Genomic DNA, 17,950 nt, shown 5'->3' with positions numbered 1-17,950 from the left:
CAGTGACCCCTCACTTTTAAAAATTGGGGTTCTACCTGTCCATTTATGGGTCCCATGGGAATGAAGGTTCTTATTAATGATTCAAATATAAAACCACAGACTTGATTTGGACACTACAAAAGTGCTGCAAGGGGGAGGAGGGGGTGACAATGCTGCAGGGCTGTGTAGTATACAGTACACTCTGCACCAGAGCTGTAACTAGATATTTGGTGCCCTTTGGCAGAAAGTACAGGCGCCCAACAAAAAAATCAAGGTTGTGGCTTCATGGGGAAGGAGCATGGCCACATAATAGTGCCAATTCACATTACACCACACAGTAGTGCCGCTTATACACATTGCACCAGATAGAACCTCCTATACAGTCTGCGCCAGGTAGAGCACGTTATACACTTTGCGCCAGGCAGAGCCCATTATACACATTGGACCAGGTAGAGCATGTTGTACACATTGCAACAATATCTTTAAATCAAAGCCTTAGTTCTAAAACAGGACCTTTTAAAAATAAGATCAAAACTATAAGCAAGGATGCTTTACTGATGGATTTTATTAACTAACCCTATAAGCTGACATTTCTTCTGCTTCTCCCTACATAAGGGAGAATGACTTTCTGGGTTACATATGCTTTTCTCACAAGTGCCTGAATGAGTTGGGTGAGGGGAAGAAAGTGCACATGTCTAAATAGATTTTGTGAGGCCTCCTGAAATAGCACTGCAAAATATATAAAACTGTATAAGCAGCGGGACGTGTGGCACTGGTTACCTGGCTTACATTTTTAATTATGGTATTTTTGATGAAAGCAATTTAGTACAGATAAAGAAGTTTATAATAAACTACATGATGCTTGCTGTAATCATTGGCATATATCTAAAACTTGTTTGTGTGACTTTAAAGGAATTAAATATAAATGCAATACATGGGGGGTAATGGGATAGATGGGAATTCTATTTAAGATGGAATGTTGTCCATAGCAACCAATCAGATTCTACTTCTCATTTATCTAGCACCTTCTAGAAAATAATATCTGGAATCTGATTGGTTGTTATGGGCAACATCCCATCTTAAATAGAACTCCCATCTTAGTAAATTTACCCCATAGTCGGTAGAGCAAAGCGGGCTTGGTTGTCAAAGATCATAAAATACCTGTCTCTTCATGTATGATATAATGTTGTCACACCTAAAATCTATATATTGTACCTGTGCTTATTGTTTTGTTTATTTATCTTTTATTTATTAAGTTATTTACATACATACTGTATTTTGTTACTTTTTTTATCAGAAGCCAATTAACCTAGCAGATTGTTTTTGGATTGAGGGAGGAAACCACGCGCAAACACGTGGAGAACGTATAAACTCCACATCAATCGTGACTTGGTGGAAAATCAACCCAAGGCATCAGCGCTGTGAGGCAGCAGGCTGAATATTGTGCTGCCCATTTTGAATACAGGCCCTAGCTGTCCATGTGGCATGATAGATACAAAGTGGATGACCTGAAAACGTTGCAGCCTCTCTCCATACTTCTGCTGGAGCATGTAGTGCTGCAAGGCAATCACCGAAAATGTGTAGGGTGGTGCAATGCAGTGATGACCTTGGAGGTGGATCCAGGTTTTAAGAAATATTGCCTGAGACCCAGCTCTGTCCTCAGTATAGATTTACACTAAAATGGTCTACAGTCAATAGGTCAACCACTAATGGTCGACATGCATTAGGTCGACAGTGTCAAAAACAGTCGACATGGTCAAAATTTGACTGGTTCAAAAGGTCGACATGACACACATATGCTTGACTCAAGTTAAAAAAATTTCTTCCAAATTTTGTTTTACATTTTCTTCATACTTTACCAACCACATGGACTACGATTGGGAATAACAACCTTGCCTGAAGCATGGCGAGCGAACCTTTACAATAATAGGGCTTTTTTTGTGGAAGAAAAGTGACTAAACACCCAAAAAAAAAATTTGAAAAATTGTTTGTGTCGACCCTGTTTGACCCTGTTAGCCTAATGCATGTCGACCATTAGTGGTTAACTTATTGACTGTAGACCTTTTTAGTGTAGCTCTAATGATCCACACCTGTCCTCATCCCCTTATTCATGCATACAGTGTTTGTAGTAACATTTGGCGTAACCTGCCAGACCAATATATTACATCACACATTTAAAAATAAATAATATTTAAACTGTATATATTTGTATTTATTGTACTGCAAAACATGTTTAATTTCAACCATCAAATGCTTTGGTACTTTCTCAGAACAGAAGAATCCTCAACCAAAATATTGTCAATGACAACACCTTCGTACACTTAGATGGTGTTTGTAACATGTCATATCCATTTTCAGCGTTGTCATCAAAGAGACAGAAAAATGCTGAAAAACTCTTAATTTTTGTCTGTCATTTTTTTTCCCCCTATTGTAACTGAAAAGATAATTTTACATGACTCATTCTTGGAAGGGTGTGTTTCAGTTACAGAGCTGTATATAGTGCCTGAAGTGTCCAAATTACAATCAAACTCTTTCACTCGACACCATTTTCTCCAGACAGAAGTTTAGAGCCGCCGTTTGTCGCAGGAGCCGTCATAAGGGGTTTGCCAAAGGCTACAGCTCAATGTAGCCTGTAACCGTGTGTCTCTGCAAACTGACAGCTATTACAGACATCAAAAGATTACCATCAGGGGTGGAGATCATACAGTATTTTCTACTTCAATAAATGGAGCATGTCATTCATTGCCTGATGATAATTAATGCAACATTCAATTTTCAGTGAGCTTGCATTGAATCAGCATTTATTTGCTTTTTTTTTCCTACAAGGGCTTATTTGTGTGTTTCTCTTACGTCCTAGAGGATACTGGGGTCCACATTTGTACCATGGGGAGCCTTGGGCTCCTCCCTCTATGCCCCTCCTACAAGACTCAGTTTAGAAAATGTGCCCGGAGTAGCCGGTCACGCTTTGGAGAGCTCCTGAAGAGTTTTCTACTTTTATTTTTAATGTTTGTTATTTTCAGTCAGGGCTGTTTAGGCAACAGCCTGACTGCTTCGTGGGACTTAACTTCCTTAGAGTTAATGGTCCTGTTTCTCTGCTGGCAAGACACTGAGCTCCTGAGGGAGCTATTCGCAATCCACACCATGGTGCAGTGTACCCTCCCGCAGCATGCCGCCATCCCGTAACTAAGTCTGAAGAGTGGTGAGTACAGCGCCGGTGACCCGGTTAGCGGGTCGCCGGCGGGAATGGCGGCTCTAGGGTAGGAGCGCAGCTCTATATGCAGGCTGCGTTCCAGGGAGGCTCAGATGGGCACACGCTGCGGCGGGTCCTGCTGTGAGTGGCGCGCTGGGCCATCCAAGATACCCACACTGGACAACTCCTATTGACAAGCGTTTCTACACTGTGTTAAGAAAAAATTACCTTGGGACCACTATAAATGCGGGAAGCCGCGTGCCATTTTCGGGGGGTGGGGCTTCCCACTGAGCGGATCCAGCAGCTCTCCAGCGCCATTTCTCTCTGCAGCTCAGACAAGCACTACACAGGGACGCACATCTCCTCTATCTGGACCCCAAGTCTCCTCAGCGGTACCAGGGGGTCTTAGAGGGGGAGGGGGAAGCAGTGTACATATTACAAGCACTATTCCGGAGTTTGTTTATTGCGACCCAGCTTAGTTTTGCTATTGCTACAGGGGCGCTGTGTGGCTGGCGCTGAATTCTGTGTCTCTCCAAGACCCTGCCTACATATACTGTGTTTTCACCTATTGTGTGTGTGTGTGTGTGTGTGTGTGTGTGTGTGTTTGTGTGTGTGTGTGTGTGTGTGTGTGTGTGTGTGTGTGTAGGGGTCCCTTTACAATCATGTCCAGAGACTGTGTTTCTTGTACAGCTGAATGTCTCTTATATCCTGGGGACTCACTTCCCTGCACTCAGGATAGTGTTCACTGCCAGTCCAGTGGGGCTGAACCTCCATGGTTGGCTACCATTAAAGGGATGATTTTAAATATTTATACTTAGTTTTCTAATACCGAAAAGGAGGCACAATTCTTGCGGCAGTTTATAGATGACCTGATAAATAAAGATTCAGCTCCCATGCCTGCACCCCAAGCTCTCGCCATTTGCCCACAAAAACGTACTCTGGCACAAACCATGCAGGGTGATACGGATCCTGAGAAGTCGGATCCAGAGGAGGGTGGGGGGGATGCTGTCTTATCACAAGGCATACAGGCCCTGATAGAGGCTATCAGAAATGTACTGCACAATCCTGACAAGACAGCAGAGGTGGAGGATGAATCCTTTTTTTCATGTAAAAAAGAAGTCCTCGGCTACTTTTCCTGCATCAAAGGAATTGAATGCCCTGTTTGATGAAACTTGGGCTAACCCTGACAAAAAAAATTAGATCCCTAAAAGATTGACTACATCCTTTCCTTTCACCTGGAAGATAGAGTGAAATGGGAAAACCCGCCGATTGTCGATGCATCGGTGTCCAGGTTGTCACATAAGATTGTCTTACCTGTGCCCGGGCTGCGTCCTTATGGACACAGTGGACTGGAAAATTGAGAATACTCTCAAATCACTATACATGTCGGCGGGAGTGGTCCAGAGGCCCACTATTGCTTGTGCATGGATCACTAGAGCCATCGCAAAATGGTCAGATAATCTAATTGACAATTTGGATTCCTTACCCAGGGGGGAGATAGTTTTACTCCTGCAGCATATCCAAGATTCTGCAAACTTTTAGGTGGAGGCCTTAAAGGAAATTGGTTTGCTCAACGCACGCACCACTGCCATGGCGGTGTCAGCACGCAGGGGTTTGTGGCTACGCCAGTGGACTGCAGATGCGGACTCCAGGAAAGGAGTGGAAAATCTACCTTACACAGGGGACGTCCTATTTGGGGATGAATTGGATAAGTTGATATCCAAGGCTACGGCGGGTAAGTCTACATACCTTCCTTGCGCAACACCTCCAGCTAGGAAATCCTACTCTGCTCCAACTCTGCAGTCCTTTCGGACAGCGAATTCAAGGGCATATCCAAGGGTTCTTCTACAACCTTCAAAAGTAATAGAGGTAAAACCAGAAAACCAGCAGCTGCAGGTTCACAGGAACAGGCATCCAGGTCTGCTTCCTCAAAGCCTTCAGCATGACGGTTGGTCCACATTGCCTGGAGGACAGGCAGGTGGGAGCTCGGTTACGTTATTTCAGTCACGTTTGGACAACATCTTGCCAGGATCCCTGGGTCATAGACCTTATCACCCAGGGATACAGACTGGAGTTTCAAGAACTCCCACCTCACAGATTCTTCAAATCAGGCTAACCAGCTTCTCCGGAAGCAAGTGTGACGTTACAGAAGACAATTCAAAAACTGGTACAGACTCAGGTCATTGTCCCAGTTCCACTTCACCTACAAAACAAATGTTATTACTCCAACCCTTTTGTTGTACCGAAACCGGACGGTTCGTTAAGACCCATTTTAAACCTCAAGTCACTGAACCCATACGGGTGTTAAAGTTCAAGATGGAGTCTCTGAGAGCGGTGATCTCAGGTCTGGAGGAAAGGGAATTCCTGGTGTGTCTGGAGTTATGGCCATAAGCAACGGCTTGCCCACCGAATCCAGGTAACCTCATTAGTCGGGCAAGTCCATAACATCCCTAACATTTCGGAGGGGGGGGGGGGTACAATCTAGGACGCAGCACACCCCAAAATGAAGTAGCTGAGTGACCCCAGGGCAACACTAAAGTGAAAAATTATATAGTGAAAATAGGTTAGTGAGAGAGGCTGCTGAATACAGCAGGGGTAAATCAGTGAGATATAACTAGGTGAGAGAGAAATTATCTAAGGTTTGCACTGCAGGACTGTCACCATCAGCTTCAAGCCCTGCCATTTGGCCTCTCCACGTCACCGAGGGTATTCACCAAGGTGATGGCAGAGATGATGTTTATCCTCCACAAGAAGGGAGTGAACATAATATCGTATCTAGACGACCTGCTGATAAAAGCGGCATCCAGGGAGAGGTTGTTGGACAGCATTGCCCTGTCAGCCCGATTGCTTCAGGATCACGGATGGATTCTGAACCTACCAAAATCCCACTTGGAACCAACAGCTTCCGTTCCTGGGGATGATACCGGGGACGGAGGAACAGACGGTGTTCCTTCCGTTGGAAAAGGCATTGGTAATCCAGTCGATGGAGCGGGATGTACTGAAACCAGCCCGGATATCGGTGCATTTATGCATTCGCCTTCTGGGGAACTCTTACGAGGCTCTGCAATACAGAAGGTTTCATGCGAGGCCCCTCCAGCTGGATCTGCTGGACAAATGCTCCGGATGCATCTTCACATGCACCAAAGGATACGTCTGTCGCCAAAAACCAGGATCTCTCATATGTGGTGTCTTCAGGTTTCTCACCTGACCGAGGGTCGAAAGTTTGGGATTCAAAGTTGGATTCTGCTAACCACGGACGCAAGCCTCAGAGGTTGGGGTGCAGTCACCCAAAGGGAACAGTTCCAAGGAAAATGGTCAAGTCAGGAAACCATTCTGACAATCAACATTCTAGAACTAAGGGCCATATACAGCGCCCTTCTACAGGCATCGCATCTTCTTCAAGATCAAGCCACCCAGGTTCAGTCGGACGATGTGATGGCAGTAACATACATAAACGTACATAAACCGACAGGACGGAACGCAGAGCAGCAATGTCAGAGGTAACCAGGATTCTCCTCTGTGCATAGAGACACGCAGTGGCGTTGTCGGCAATCTTCATTCCCGGGAGTAGACAACTGGGAAGCAGACTTCCTCAGCAGACACGACCTTCCACCCAGGAGAGTGGGGCCTTCACCCGCAGGTGTTCGAGTCCTTGATACGTCGGTGGGGAACTCCACAAATAGACATGATGGTCTCTCTGCTCAACAAGAAGCTCACGAGGTATTGTTCCAGGTCGAGGGACCCGCATGCAGTGGCGGTGGACGCTCTGGTGACTCCATGGGTCTACCAGATGGTTTACGTGTTTCCACCTCTTCCGCTGATCCCAAAAATTCTCAAAAGAATAAAAAGGGAAAAGGTTCAAGCAATTCTCATTGCTCTGGTTTGGCCACGGAGGGCCCGGTGGATCTACTGGAGATGCTCCTAGAGGACCCGTGGCCTCTACCTCTTCGAGAGGATCTTCTACAACAGGGGCCGTTTGTCTATCAAGACTTACCATGGCTACGTTTGACAGCATGGAAGTGGAGCGTCAAATTTTAGCCTGGAAAGGCATTTCAGACAAAGTTATTCCAACCCTGATCCAAGCCAGGAAAGGGGTAACGTCTAAACATTACCACCGTATTTGGAAAAAATATGTCTCGTGGTGTGAAAACAGGAAATTTTCTGCAGTGGAATTTCAGCTGGGACGTTTTCTCCTTTTTCTGCAGTCAGGTGTGGATGTGGGTCTCCGTCTGGGCTCCTTAAAGGTCCAGATTTCGGCCTTATCCACTTTCTTCCAGAAACAATTGGCTTCCCTCCCTGAGGTTCAGACGTTCTTGAAGGGGATTCTGCACATCCAACCGCCCTTTGTGCCTCCCATGGTACCTTGGTATCTTAACGTGGTGTTGCAGTTCCTACGATCGGATTGGTTTGAGCCTTTACAGGAGCTTGACGTTAAGTTTCTTACGTGGAAGACCGTTACACTGTTGGCCTTCGCTTCTGCAAGGCATGTGTCGAAATGGGGGTGTTGTCTCATAAGAGCCCCTATTTGATTTTTCATGAAGATAGAGCTTAACTCAGAACGCGTCAGCACGTTCTTCCTAAGGTGGTGTCTGCATTTCATATCAACCAACCTATTGTGGTTCCGGTGTTTACAGACACCTCTGCTACCTCAAAGTCCTTGGATGTTATGAGGGCTTTGATAATCTATGTAAAACGGACAGCCCGTCACAGGAAATCTGACTCGCTGTTTGTTCTCTATGATCCCCCAAAAATTGGGTGTCCTGCTTACAAGCAGTCTATTGCTCGCTGGATCAGGTGTACTATCCAGCAGGCTTATTCTACGGCAGGAATGCCGGTTCCTAAAGTACAGGCCCACTCGATTTAGGTTGGTGGGTTCTTCCTGGGCGGCTGCCCGGGGTGTCTCGGTTTTACAGCTCTGCCGAACATCTACTTGGTCGGGTTCAAACACGTTTGCCAAGTTCTACAAGTTCAATACTTTGACCAAACTGAAGGACCTCAGAGGCCAATCAGTTCTGCAGGAACCTCAGCACTCTCCCACCCAGTTTGGGAGCTTTGGTACATCCCCATGGTACTAATGTGGACCCCAGTATCCTCTAGGACGTAAGAGAAAATAGGATTTTAATTACCTACCGGTAAATCCTTTTCTCGTAGTCCGTAGAGGATACTGGGCGCCTCCCAGTGCTTTGTGTTTCCACCACTTTTACTTAGTTAAGTAATGTTGTTGGTTCAGCTGTTGCTGTTCCTGTTCAAGTTTGGTTAGCTTGGCTTTCCGCTTTTTGTGTGTGTGCTGGTTCAAATCTCACAACTGTTCTGTTACATCCTTCCTCAGGATATGTCTGTCTCCTCGGGCACAGTTTCTAGACTGAGTCTGGTAGGAAGGTCATAGAGGGAGGAGCCAGTGCACACTATTGATTTCTTAAAGTGCCCAAGGCTCCTAGTGGACCTGTCTATACCCCATGGTACTAATGTGGACCCCAGTATCCTCTACGGACTACGAGAAAAGGACTTACTGGTAGGTAATTAAAATCCTATTTTTGCTCTCATTTAAAAAGTTACTGGTAACAAAAAAGCCTGATATATATATATATATATATATATATATATATATATTTGTATGTATATATAATAAATATATATATATATATATATATATATATATATATATATATAGAGTGGTGGGAGTATGGCGCCACAAGTATAGGTGTATAGGCCAACTATACATTTTAAAAAATATATAATATAACCAGGGGTGTAGACACTCCTTTAAGGGTAAAAGGTGTCGGCTGACCCCAGAAAATAGGCAGTGATAAGCTGCCTGTTAGTTAAGAGTATACAAGGGAGGGTAGGGGTACTAGCGACTAACAGTGTCTACACTTAAAGGATATATATATGAAGAATGATGCAATACGTATTTCTGGAGGGGTATAAAAATGGAGGGGTATTTATTATAAAACAGACATTTTAATAAAAATACAAAAAAAGGGTTGGATGGAATAAAGAAGGGTGGTTTTGATTGATTAAAACATAAATTCAGGCTGATTAACACATAAAAAAAAATATAAAAACATATCTGGAACAATAAAGATATAAAAATATATTTCAGATAAGAGAAAGGTGCTTATCTTAAAAATGGAAGGTCAACTGAGGTATACCCAACGCGTTTCGTCCGTCTGAAGTCAGGGGTGCTAGGGGTGAATAAGACACCCCTAGCACCCCTAGGGGTGAGGTAGCAGCACAGAGTATTTTAGCAGACAGCATAACTCCAGAATGCCTGAAGCAATTTACTCCAAACTTGGTACACATATGAGTTACAAACTGGGAACAAACACTGTGTGAGTAAGACACCCCTAGCACTCCTAGGGGTGAGGTAGCAGCACAGAGTATTTTAGCAGACAGCATAACTCTGGAATGCCTGGAGCAATTTACACCAAACTTGCTACACATATGACTTACACTCTGGGAACAAACACTGTGAGGGTAACACACCCCTAGCACCCCTAGGGGTGGGCCAGCAGCACAAACTATATCGGGACATGCATGCTATGTCCGTGATGACAGGGCTGCATGTGACGGTGGTAGTGACATGATGTGAGGAAGGGACTGGAGGTAGCAAGAAGCCACACACTGAGAGTTATATAGTGGGAGGAGCAGGGTCCCCAGCAGCACACAGTATATTAGGAAATGCATAATATGTCAGGCAGGACAGCCCTGCATGTGACAGGGGCAGTGACATGATATGAGGTGGGGAATGGTGGTAGCACAAACCCACACACTGAGAGTTATATAGTGGAAGTAGCCGGGTCCCCCAGCAGCACAGAGTATATTAGGAGATTCATAATGTGCTGTGCTGTATAAGAAACTGTAAATAAATTGATAATTTCACTGGGGCGCTGACATGATGTGAGGAGGGGAATGGAGGCAGCAGAAAGCCACAGACTGAAAGTTGTATAGTGGGAAGAGCAGGGTTCCTTGGGGGGACCAAAAAGGGGTCCGGCCACTACACAAAGTGGGTCAGGGAAGCAAGATATGCCTATATACTAGAACTCCAACCAACGTAAATTACCGAACAGCTATAATTCTAATTTACCACCCTCATCCCGTAGCGAAGCACAGGTATTCAGCTAGTAATAATAATAAAAATCTTCATCATCATAATAATTTTATTTATATAGCACTCTCTCTCCCATAGGATTCAAGGTGCTATACAGACATCAACAACAGTACATGGTGCCTAATTCAGTCCTGATCGGCTACATTCAGCCACCCTGACATGCGGGAGGAGGTCCAGCACAGGGCTAGTCCGCCCCGCATGTCTGCCAATGCCCTTCCCCCCGCACAGGTACAAAAGCATTGCACGGCGGCGATGCTTTTGTACCTGAAGAGTAGCTCCCTACCAGCGCAGCTCCTGCACACTGCCAGGGAGCTACCCATCGCTTTCTAGGTCGCAGCGGCTGCGTGTGATGTCACACAGCCGCTGTGGCCCACTCCCCGCACGGTCCGAGCACGCCTGCGTTGCCCTGAACGCACCCTCTAAACAGCGACCTAACGCCACCGGTCCGCCCAGCAACTGCCTCTGCCTGTCAGTCAGGCAGAGGCGATCGCCGGGCTGAGATGCCAATAGCATCTCTGCCATGCGCCGGCGCAATGCGGTGCCTGTGCATGCGCAGTTCAGACCTGATCGCTCGCTGTGCGAAAATGCACAGTAGCGGTCAGGTCTGCATTAACCCCATGGTACAAACGATTCATTACAGCAAGCAGAAAAAAAAAAGTGTAGGGATAATGCAGGGTTGGTGCAGTCGTTTTGGGTAATAAATTCCATGGGTTATATAGTCTACCGATGAAAGGTACCAGGTGAGGCAGCCATGTTAGGCGCACTATGTAAGATTACTCTGGGTAGAATATTTATTTATTATTTATTAACAGTTTCTTATATAACGCAGCAAATTCCGTTGTGCTTTACAATTGGACACAATGATAAAACAAAACTGGGTAATAAACAGTCATAGAGGTAGGAAGGCCCTGCTCGCAAGCTTACAATCTATAGGGAAATTGGCATTGATCCACAAGGATCGGCGATATCTGTTGCTTAGTTGTCCACCGGATTGCAAAGGTTCTAGGTGGGTTGCATGATATCACATCACAGCAATGATGAACCATGGTCAGAAGGAAGGGAACGTCAAGAAAGACAAAATATGTGGAGGATATGTGCGGACTGTACAGTTGGGAGATAATTAGATAGGAAAGCTTATGAAGGTTGAGTGAGCTGTCCTGGTATGTGATAAGCTAGCCTGAAGAGGGGAGTTTTCAGGGAACGTTTGAAGGTTTGGAGACTAGGGGAGAGTCTTATTGTGCGTGGTAGGGCATTCCACAGAGTGGGTACTGGCCAAAGAAAGTCCTGCAATCGTGAGTGGGAGCGAGTAATGAGTGTGGATGAGAGACATAGATCTTGTAGAAGTTGTAGATAGCGGAGAGGTCGGGTTGGGAAATATTTTGAGATAAGCTAAGAGATGTACATTGGTGTAGTTTGGTTAATGGCCTTGTGTGTGAGTACAAGTATTTTATATTGAATACTGTGCATTAGAATACAGGTAACCAAAGGAGGGACTGACGGTGGATCTGCAGCCGATGAACATTTAACGAGGAAGATTAGCCTTGCAGCTGCATTCAGATTCAATTATAGTGGTGGTGTAGAAAATAGGTCACACCTACCACCTTATGCTAATGCCAAAATCTGCATGTCAAAAAGCGCTGGCTGTTAGATACGATTCCATGGAAAAACAGATCAACCAAGTTCCGTCTAACTGAATAGGATGGTTATACGCAAAAAAATCATAAATGTGCGCCATACGGCTGAAGTCGCGGATTACACTAATGAACATAGATCCATTCGATTTAGGGGGGACCTCAATTGAACTAATCCCCCGGGGCTATACAGTTATCCCCGAAGCAGTGGAAGCTATTATCGGGCATTTTTTTCTGAACCTCAGAGGCTCTGAAAATAATACCCAATAATTAGTTTTTTTTTTCCGCAAATTAGGCAGCAAAAACATGTAGGTCCATGAACTTATCATAAATCCTATGTATTTTCAATCTGAAAACAGATATTTTTTGGGGCAAAAAAACAGGGGCTGATCAGAGTGCATTGAAAAAAAAACATTACAAAAATTCCATATTTTTGCATCTGAAAAAATATTGTGGGCAACTGAATCCCCCCCTTAGAATCAGACCCAGTGTGCCACAGACCTGTCTGCTGTCTGCTTTTACCCACAAACATACACTATTTTTAAGAAAGATATAAATTTGGACTGTGCTGTACACGCAAATTCTATGGCCTGGCAACATAAAGACAAAACATGTACCGCCTAAGGGCCCATCAGTCTGGCTGCACATAGAATCACTTAGGCAGCAGTGACATATAGCAACTAATAATGACAAAAGTTAGGTGTATCACTACGGCGAATACGACATAATTAAGATGTTTGGTTTCTTGCAGAGTTGGGTATTTAAGTTAGAACATAAAATGGAGCTAAGCAGGCAAAATGGTGCTTTGCAAGCCAGCCATTTCAACGTGCATTGTATTTTTCTTCAAAGTTGCCTATCTTGTTTGGATTGTCAGCAGATAATTGGATTTGTTATGTAGTACTTGTGGACGTGTGATGCCATAGAGTAATATATATGTTGTTGCTGATTACATTGTGGTGTTACCACCATTCACTGTTTGTCCTTTTATCCAAATCTTTTTCAGCCAAGCCCATTACCGAGTCCGACTCTAGGGAGACAACCCAACGCTAGCCAGTCACTGCTCACATGGTGCAAAGAAGTGACGAAAACATACAGAGGAGTAAAAATAACCAATTTCACTACTTCATGGAGGAACGGGTTGGCATTTTGTGCAATATTAAACTACTTTAGACCTGACTTAATGTAAGTACACAGATTCCAGCTTCTGTATATAGTGTAGCTATAATGTGAATTCCCAAATACTCTGCGACCTGAAATCATGTTGTCACCAGTTTTTGGAATGTTTTTGTTTGGGGGTTTTTGTTTTTTTTTGCCCAAAGAGTTAACATTCTATACCTTTTGACTATCAATGTCCCCCTTTCATTTTAAGCTTCCATTTCATTTATGATTTTTTTTTTTTTTTACCTTAATCCTATAGAAACTACTGACCTCAAGATGCTATTAAAAATTTTGTTCATGTTGAAATGAGATGAGAGAAATAAGCCTGTAGCTCTTTGAACGCTGACGACAAGGGATTACCACATGGCAAATTTGGCTGTCAAAGCTCATCCCTGGTCCTTGCCTCCTATTTTAGACAAAAAGCTGTAGGCGCTGAAATCAGCCATATTCAGATTATTTATTAATATATTTTTGTCCGCTTTAATTTTCCACACTATTAGTTTTGTTGATTGAATTGCTGAGAAATTACTCATTGCCATATAATTTTATTGTACAATTTGTATTTTTTTTTTTTATAGACTGAACTTGTTTAAAATAAATAAATAAGAGATTTGTTTGTACCCACTGTGCCATTTTCTCCTCCAGTGACTACAAGTCCCTCAACCCCCAAGATATTAAAGAAAACAACAAAAAGGTAAGAGTCGCAAGTTGAGAATTTTCTAATGTAGGCTGCTCTCCAGGCTTTAATTTATGTGAAAACACAGATCTTTTTTTTTTTTTTGGCATGACCACAGGTAGTAGTAACTTAGATAATCTGTCTGTTTATATATCTATCATTTATTTTCATATTACTTTGTTTTTCTGTTCATTTTCAAGTAGTGTGTAATACCCCTTTCAGATTAAAAAGGTGGGTTGCACTCGGGATTTTGTATCGGGCTACAACTCCGATGCGACCCGGCTTAGCCCCTTTCAGACTGGCGGCTGGACCGACTTATTTCCAGGTGCAGTGCTGGTGCTTGGAAATGCAGCAGCTCTTCCTATGCTGTAAATGGGTCCTTCCTGGGACCATGATTGCAAGTTACCTGGGTTGGATTCCCAGGTCGCTGGAATTCAGTTAACTCTTTTCCACTTTGCTGCTCCCAAGTTATCACTGTAATTACCCAGGTTTTAGCGGCTGTGGAAAAAGGGTTTAAGTCATTCTAGTAAAAATTATCAAAACTATACCATAAATGACAAAAGTCCCAGCGAATGACTGAATGCATTGATTGACCGTTCACAATGAAATGTTTTTTATTTATTTTACATTGCCTGGGTACTATGTACACCATTATTATTATTTAGTTATATAACGCCAGCAATTTATAGATGGGAAGAAACACAGTAATTAAAGACTAGGGTCAGTATGTACTAAGTACTACAATCTTATGTAATGTGTTTGTTTTGGCACAGCACTGTAGTGTGGATCGCTGGAATGCACTAAGAGCCATCATGCTGCAGTTATGGACCGGTCAGAGACAGCTCAGCGTAGTAAATCGGTTCTCCCATTTGGTGCTACTGTGCAACCTCCTCTTGTGTTTTCTGCCTCCTTCATCTCTGTTTTGCTCCTAGGATTATGATGGGGAAAGAGACCACAGAAAATACAATGGAATAAGCGTAATAAAAAGGAGAGAAAAAATAATTATACATGAAAAAAATAACTTATATTTAACTTTCTTGTCTACTGGGGACACAATAGGGACTTAAGTACACAAAAATAAGAATTTACTTACCGATAATTCTATTTCTCGGAGTCCGTAGTGGATGCTGGGGTTCCTGAAAGGACCATGGGGAATAGCGGCTCCGCAGGAGACAGGGCACAAAAAGTAAAGCTTTCCGATCAGGTGGTGTGCACTGGCTCCTCCCCCTATGACCCTCCTCCAGACTCCAGTTAGGTACTGTGCCCGGACGAGCGTACACAATAAGGGAGGAATTTTGAATCCCGGGTAAGACTCATACCAGCCACACCAATCACACTGTACAACCTGTGATCTGAACCCAGTTAACAGTATGATAACAGCGGAGCCTCTGAAAAGATGGCTCACAACAACAATAACCCGATTTAGTTAGCAATAACTATGTACAAGTATTGCAGATAATCCGCACTTGGGATGGGCGCCCAGCATCCACTACGGACTCCGAGAAATAGAATTATCGGTAAGTAAATTCTTATTTTCTCTATCGTCCTTGTGGATGCTGGGGTTCCTGAAAGGACCATGGGGATTATACCAAAGCTCCCAAACGGGCGGGAGAGTGCGGATGACTCTGCAGCACCGAATGAGAGAACTCCAGGTCCTCTTTTGCCAGGGTATCAAATTTGTAGAATTTTACAAACGTTTTCTTCCCCGACCACGTAGCTGCTCGGCAAAGTTGTAATGCCGAGACCCCTCGGGCAGCCGCCCAAGATGAGCCCACCTTCCTTGTGGAATGGGCCTTAACAGATTTAGACTGTGGCAGGCCTGCCACAGAATGTGCAAGTTGAATTGTGCTACCAATCCCACGAGCAATCGACTGCTTAGAAGCAGAAGCACCCAGCATTGTTGGGTGCATACAGGATAAACAGCAAGTCAGATTTCCTGACTCCAGCCAACCTGGAAACTATATTTTCAGGGCCCTGATAACATCCAGCAACTTGGAGTCCTCCAAGTCCCTAGTAGCCGCAGGTACCACAATAAGCTGGTTCAGGTGAAACGCTGACACCACCTTAAGGAGAAACTGGGGACGAGTCCGCAGCTTTGCTCTGTCCGAATGGACAATCAGATATGGCTTTGTGAGATAAAGCCGCCAATTCTGACACTCGCCTGGCCGAGGCCAGGACCAACAGCATGGTCATTTTCCATGTGAGATATATCAAATCCACAGATTTGAGTTGTTTAAACCAATGTGATTTTTTAGGAATCCCAAAACTACGTTGAGATCGCCCAGTGCCACTGGGGACATCAAAGGGGCTGAATATGCAGTACTCCCTTAACAACTTCTGGACTTCAGGAACTGAAGCCAATTTCTTTCTGGAAGAAAATCAACAGGCCGAAATTTGAACCTTAATGGACCCAATTTGAGACCCATAGACACTCCTGTTTGCAGGAAATGTAGAAATTAACCTAGTTGAAATTCTTCCGTGGAGCCTTCCTGGACTCACACCCTGGCACATATTTTCACCTAAGTGGTGATAATGTTGTGCGGTCACCTCCTTCCTGGCTCTGACCAGGGTAGGGATGACCTCTTCCGGAATGCCTCTTTCCCTTAGGATCCGGCGTTCACCCGCCTTGGCGTCAACGCAGCTGCGGTAAGTCCCGGAACAGACACGGTTCTTGCCGAATCAAGACCCTTCTTAGTATCTCTTGAAGTTCCGGGAACCAAGTCCTTCTTGGCCAAACCGGAGCCACGAGTATAGTTCTTACTCCTCTCCTTCCTATCATTTTCAATACATTGGGTATGAAAAGCAGAGGATGGAACACATACACCGACTGGTACACCGACGGTGTTACCAGAGCGTCCCAGCTATTGCCTGAGTGTCTCTTGACCTGGCGCTTCAGGTGGGACGCCATCATAACCACCTTTGGTCTTTCCCAACGGTTTACAATCATGTGGAAACTTCCAGATTAAGTTTCCACTTTTCCGGGTGGAATTCATTTATGCTGAGGAAATCTTCCCAGTTGCCCACTCCCGGAATGAACACTGCTGACAGTGTTATCACATGATTTTCCGCCCAGCGAAGAATCCTTGCTGTCATTGCCCTCCTGCTTCTTGTGTCGCCCCGTCTGATAACGTGGGCGACCGCCATGATGATGTCCTACTGGATCAGCACCGGTTGACTTTGAAGCAGGAGTCTTCCTAGGCTCAGAGCATTGTAAATTGCCCTTAGCTCCAGTATATTCATGTGGAGAGAAGTCTCCAGACTTGACCACACTTCCTTGGAAATTTTTTCCCTGTGTGACTACTCCCCAGCCTCTCAGGCTGGTATCCGTGGTCCCCAGAACACAGTCCTGAATGCTGAGTGTGCTGCCCTCTAAAAGATGAGCACTCTGCAGCCCCCACAGAAGAGACACCCTTGTCCTTGGAGACAGGATTATCCGCTGATGCATCTGAAAATGCGATCCGGACCATTCGTCCAGCAAATCCCCTGAGATCTGCCGAATGGAATCGCTTCGTAAGAAGCCACCATTTTTCCCAGGACTCCTGTGCATTGATGCACTGATACTTGGCCTGGTTTTAGGAGGTTTCTGACTAGGTCGAATAACTCCTTGGCTTTTTCCTCCCGGAGGAACACCTTTTTCTGGACTATGCCCAGAATCATTCCTAGGAACAGCAGACGTATCGTCGGAAAACAGCTGCGATTCTTGGAATATTTAGAATCCAGTCGTGCTGTCGTAGAACTACTTTAGATAGTGCTCTTCCGACCTCCAACTGTTCTCTGGAACTTGCCCTTTTCAGGATATCGTCCAAGTAAGGGATAATTTAGATGCCTTTTTTCTTTGAAGAAACATCTTTTCGGCCATTACCTTGGTAAAAGGCCCGGGGTGCCGTGGATAATTCAAACGGCATCGTCTGAAACTGATATTGACAGTTCTGTACCACGAACCAGAGGTACCCTTGTTGAGAAGGGCAAATTTGAAACTGGAGGTAATCCTTGATGTCCAGGGACACCATATAGTCCCCTTTTTTCCGGTTCGCTATCACTGCTCTGAGTGACTCCATCTCGATTTGAACCTTTTATGTAAGTGTTCAAAGATTTCAGTTTAGACTATGTCTCACCAAGCCGTCTGGCTTCAGTACCACAATATAGTGTGGAAAAATAATACCCTTTTCCTTGTTGTAGGAGGGGTACTTTGATTATCACCTGCT

At 44.5% G+C, this 17,950-nt stretch overlaps 1 protein-coding gene across 10 annotated transcripts in view; it reads left to right on the top strand.

Moving 5' to 3' along the window:
* Nucleotides 1–17,950, top strand: part of EHBP1 (EH domain binding protein 1) — a 643,275-nt gene that overhangs the window by 349,183 nt on the left and 276,142 nt on the right. For all 10 annotated transcript variants that reach the window (XM_063918463.1, XM_063918471.1, XM_063918465.1 and 7 more), the window contains 2 exons: nt 12,915–13,093; nt 13,715–13,763. In XM_063918463.1, the coding sequence (XP_063774533.1) occupies nt 12,915–13,093; nt 13,715–13,763 (228 nt within the window). The remainder of the gene's footprint in view (nt 1–12,914; nt 13,094–13,714; nt 13,764–17,950) is intronic.

This window comes from Pseudophryne corroboree, chromosome 4 (genome assembly GCF_028390025.1).
Source record: "Pseudophryne corroboree isolate aPseCor3 chromosome 4, aPseCor3.hap2, whole genome shotgun sequence".
Classification (NCBI taxonomy): Eukaryota; Metazoa; Chordata; class Amphibia; order Anura; family Myobatrachidae; genus Pseudophryne; species Pseudophryne corroboree.
This window is presented reverse-complemented; position numbering and strand designations above follow the sequence as displayed.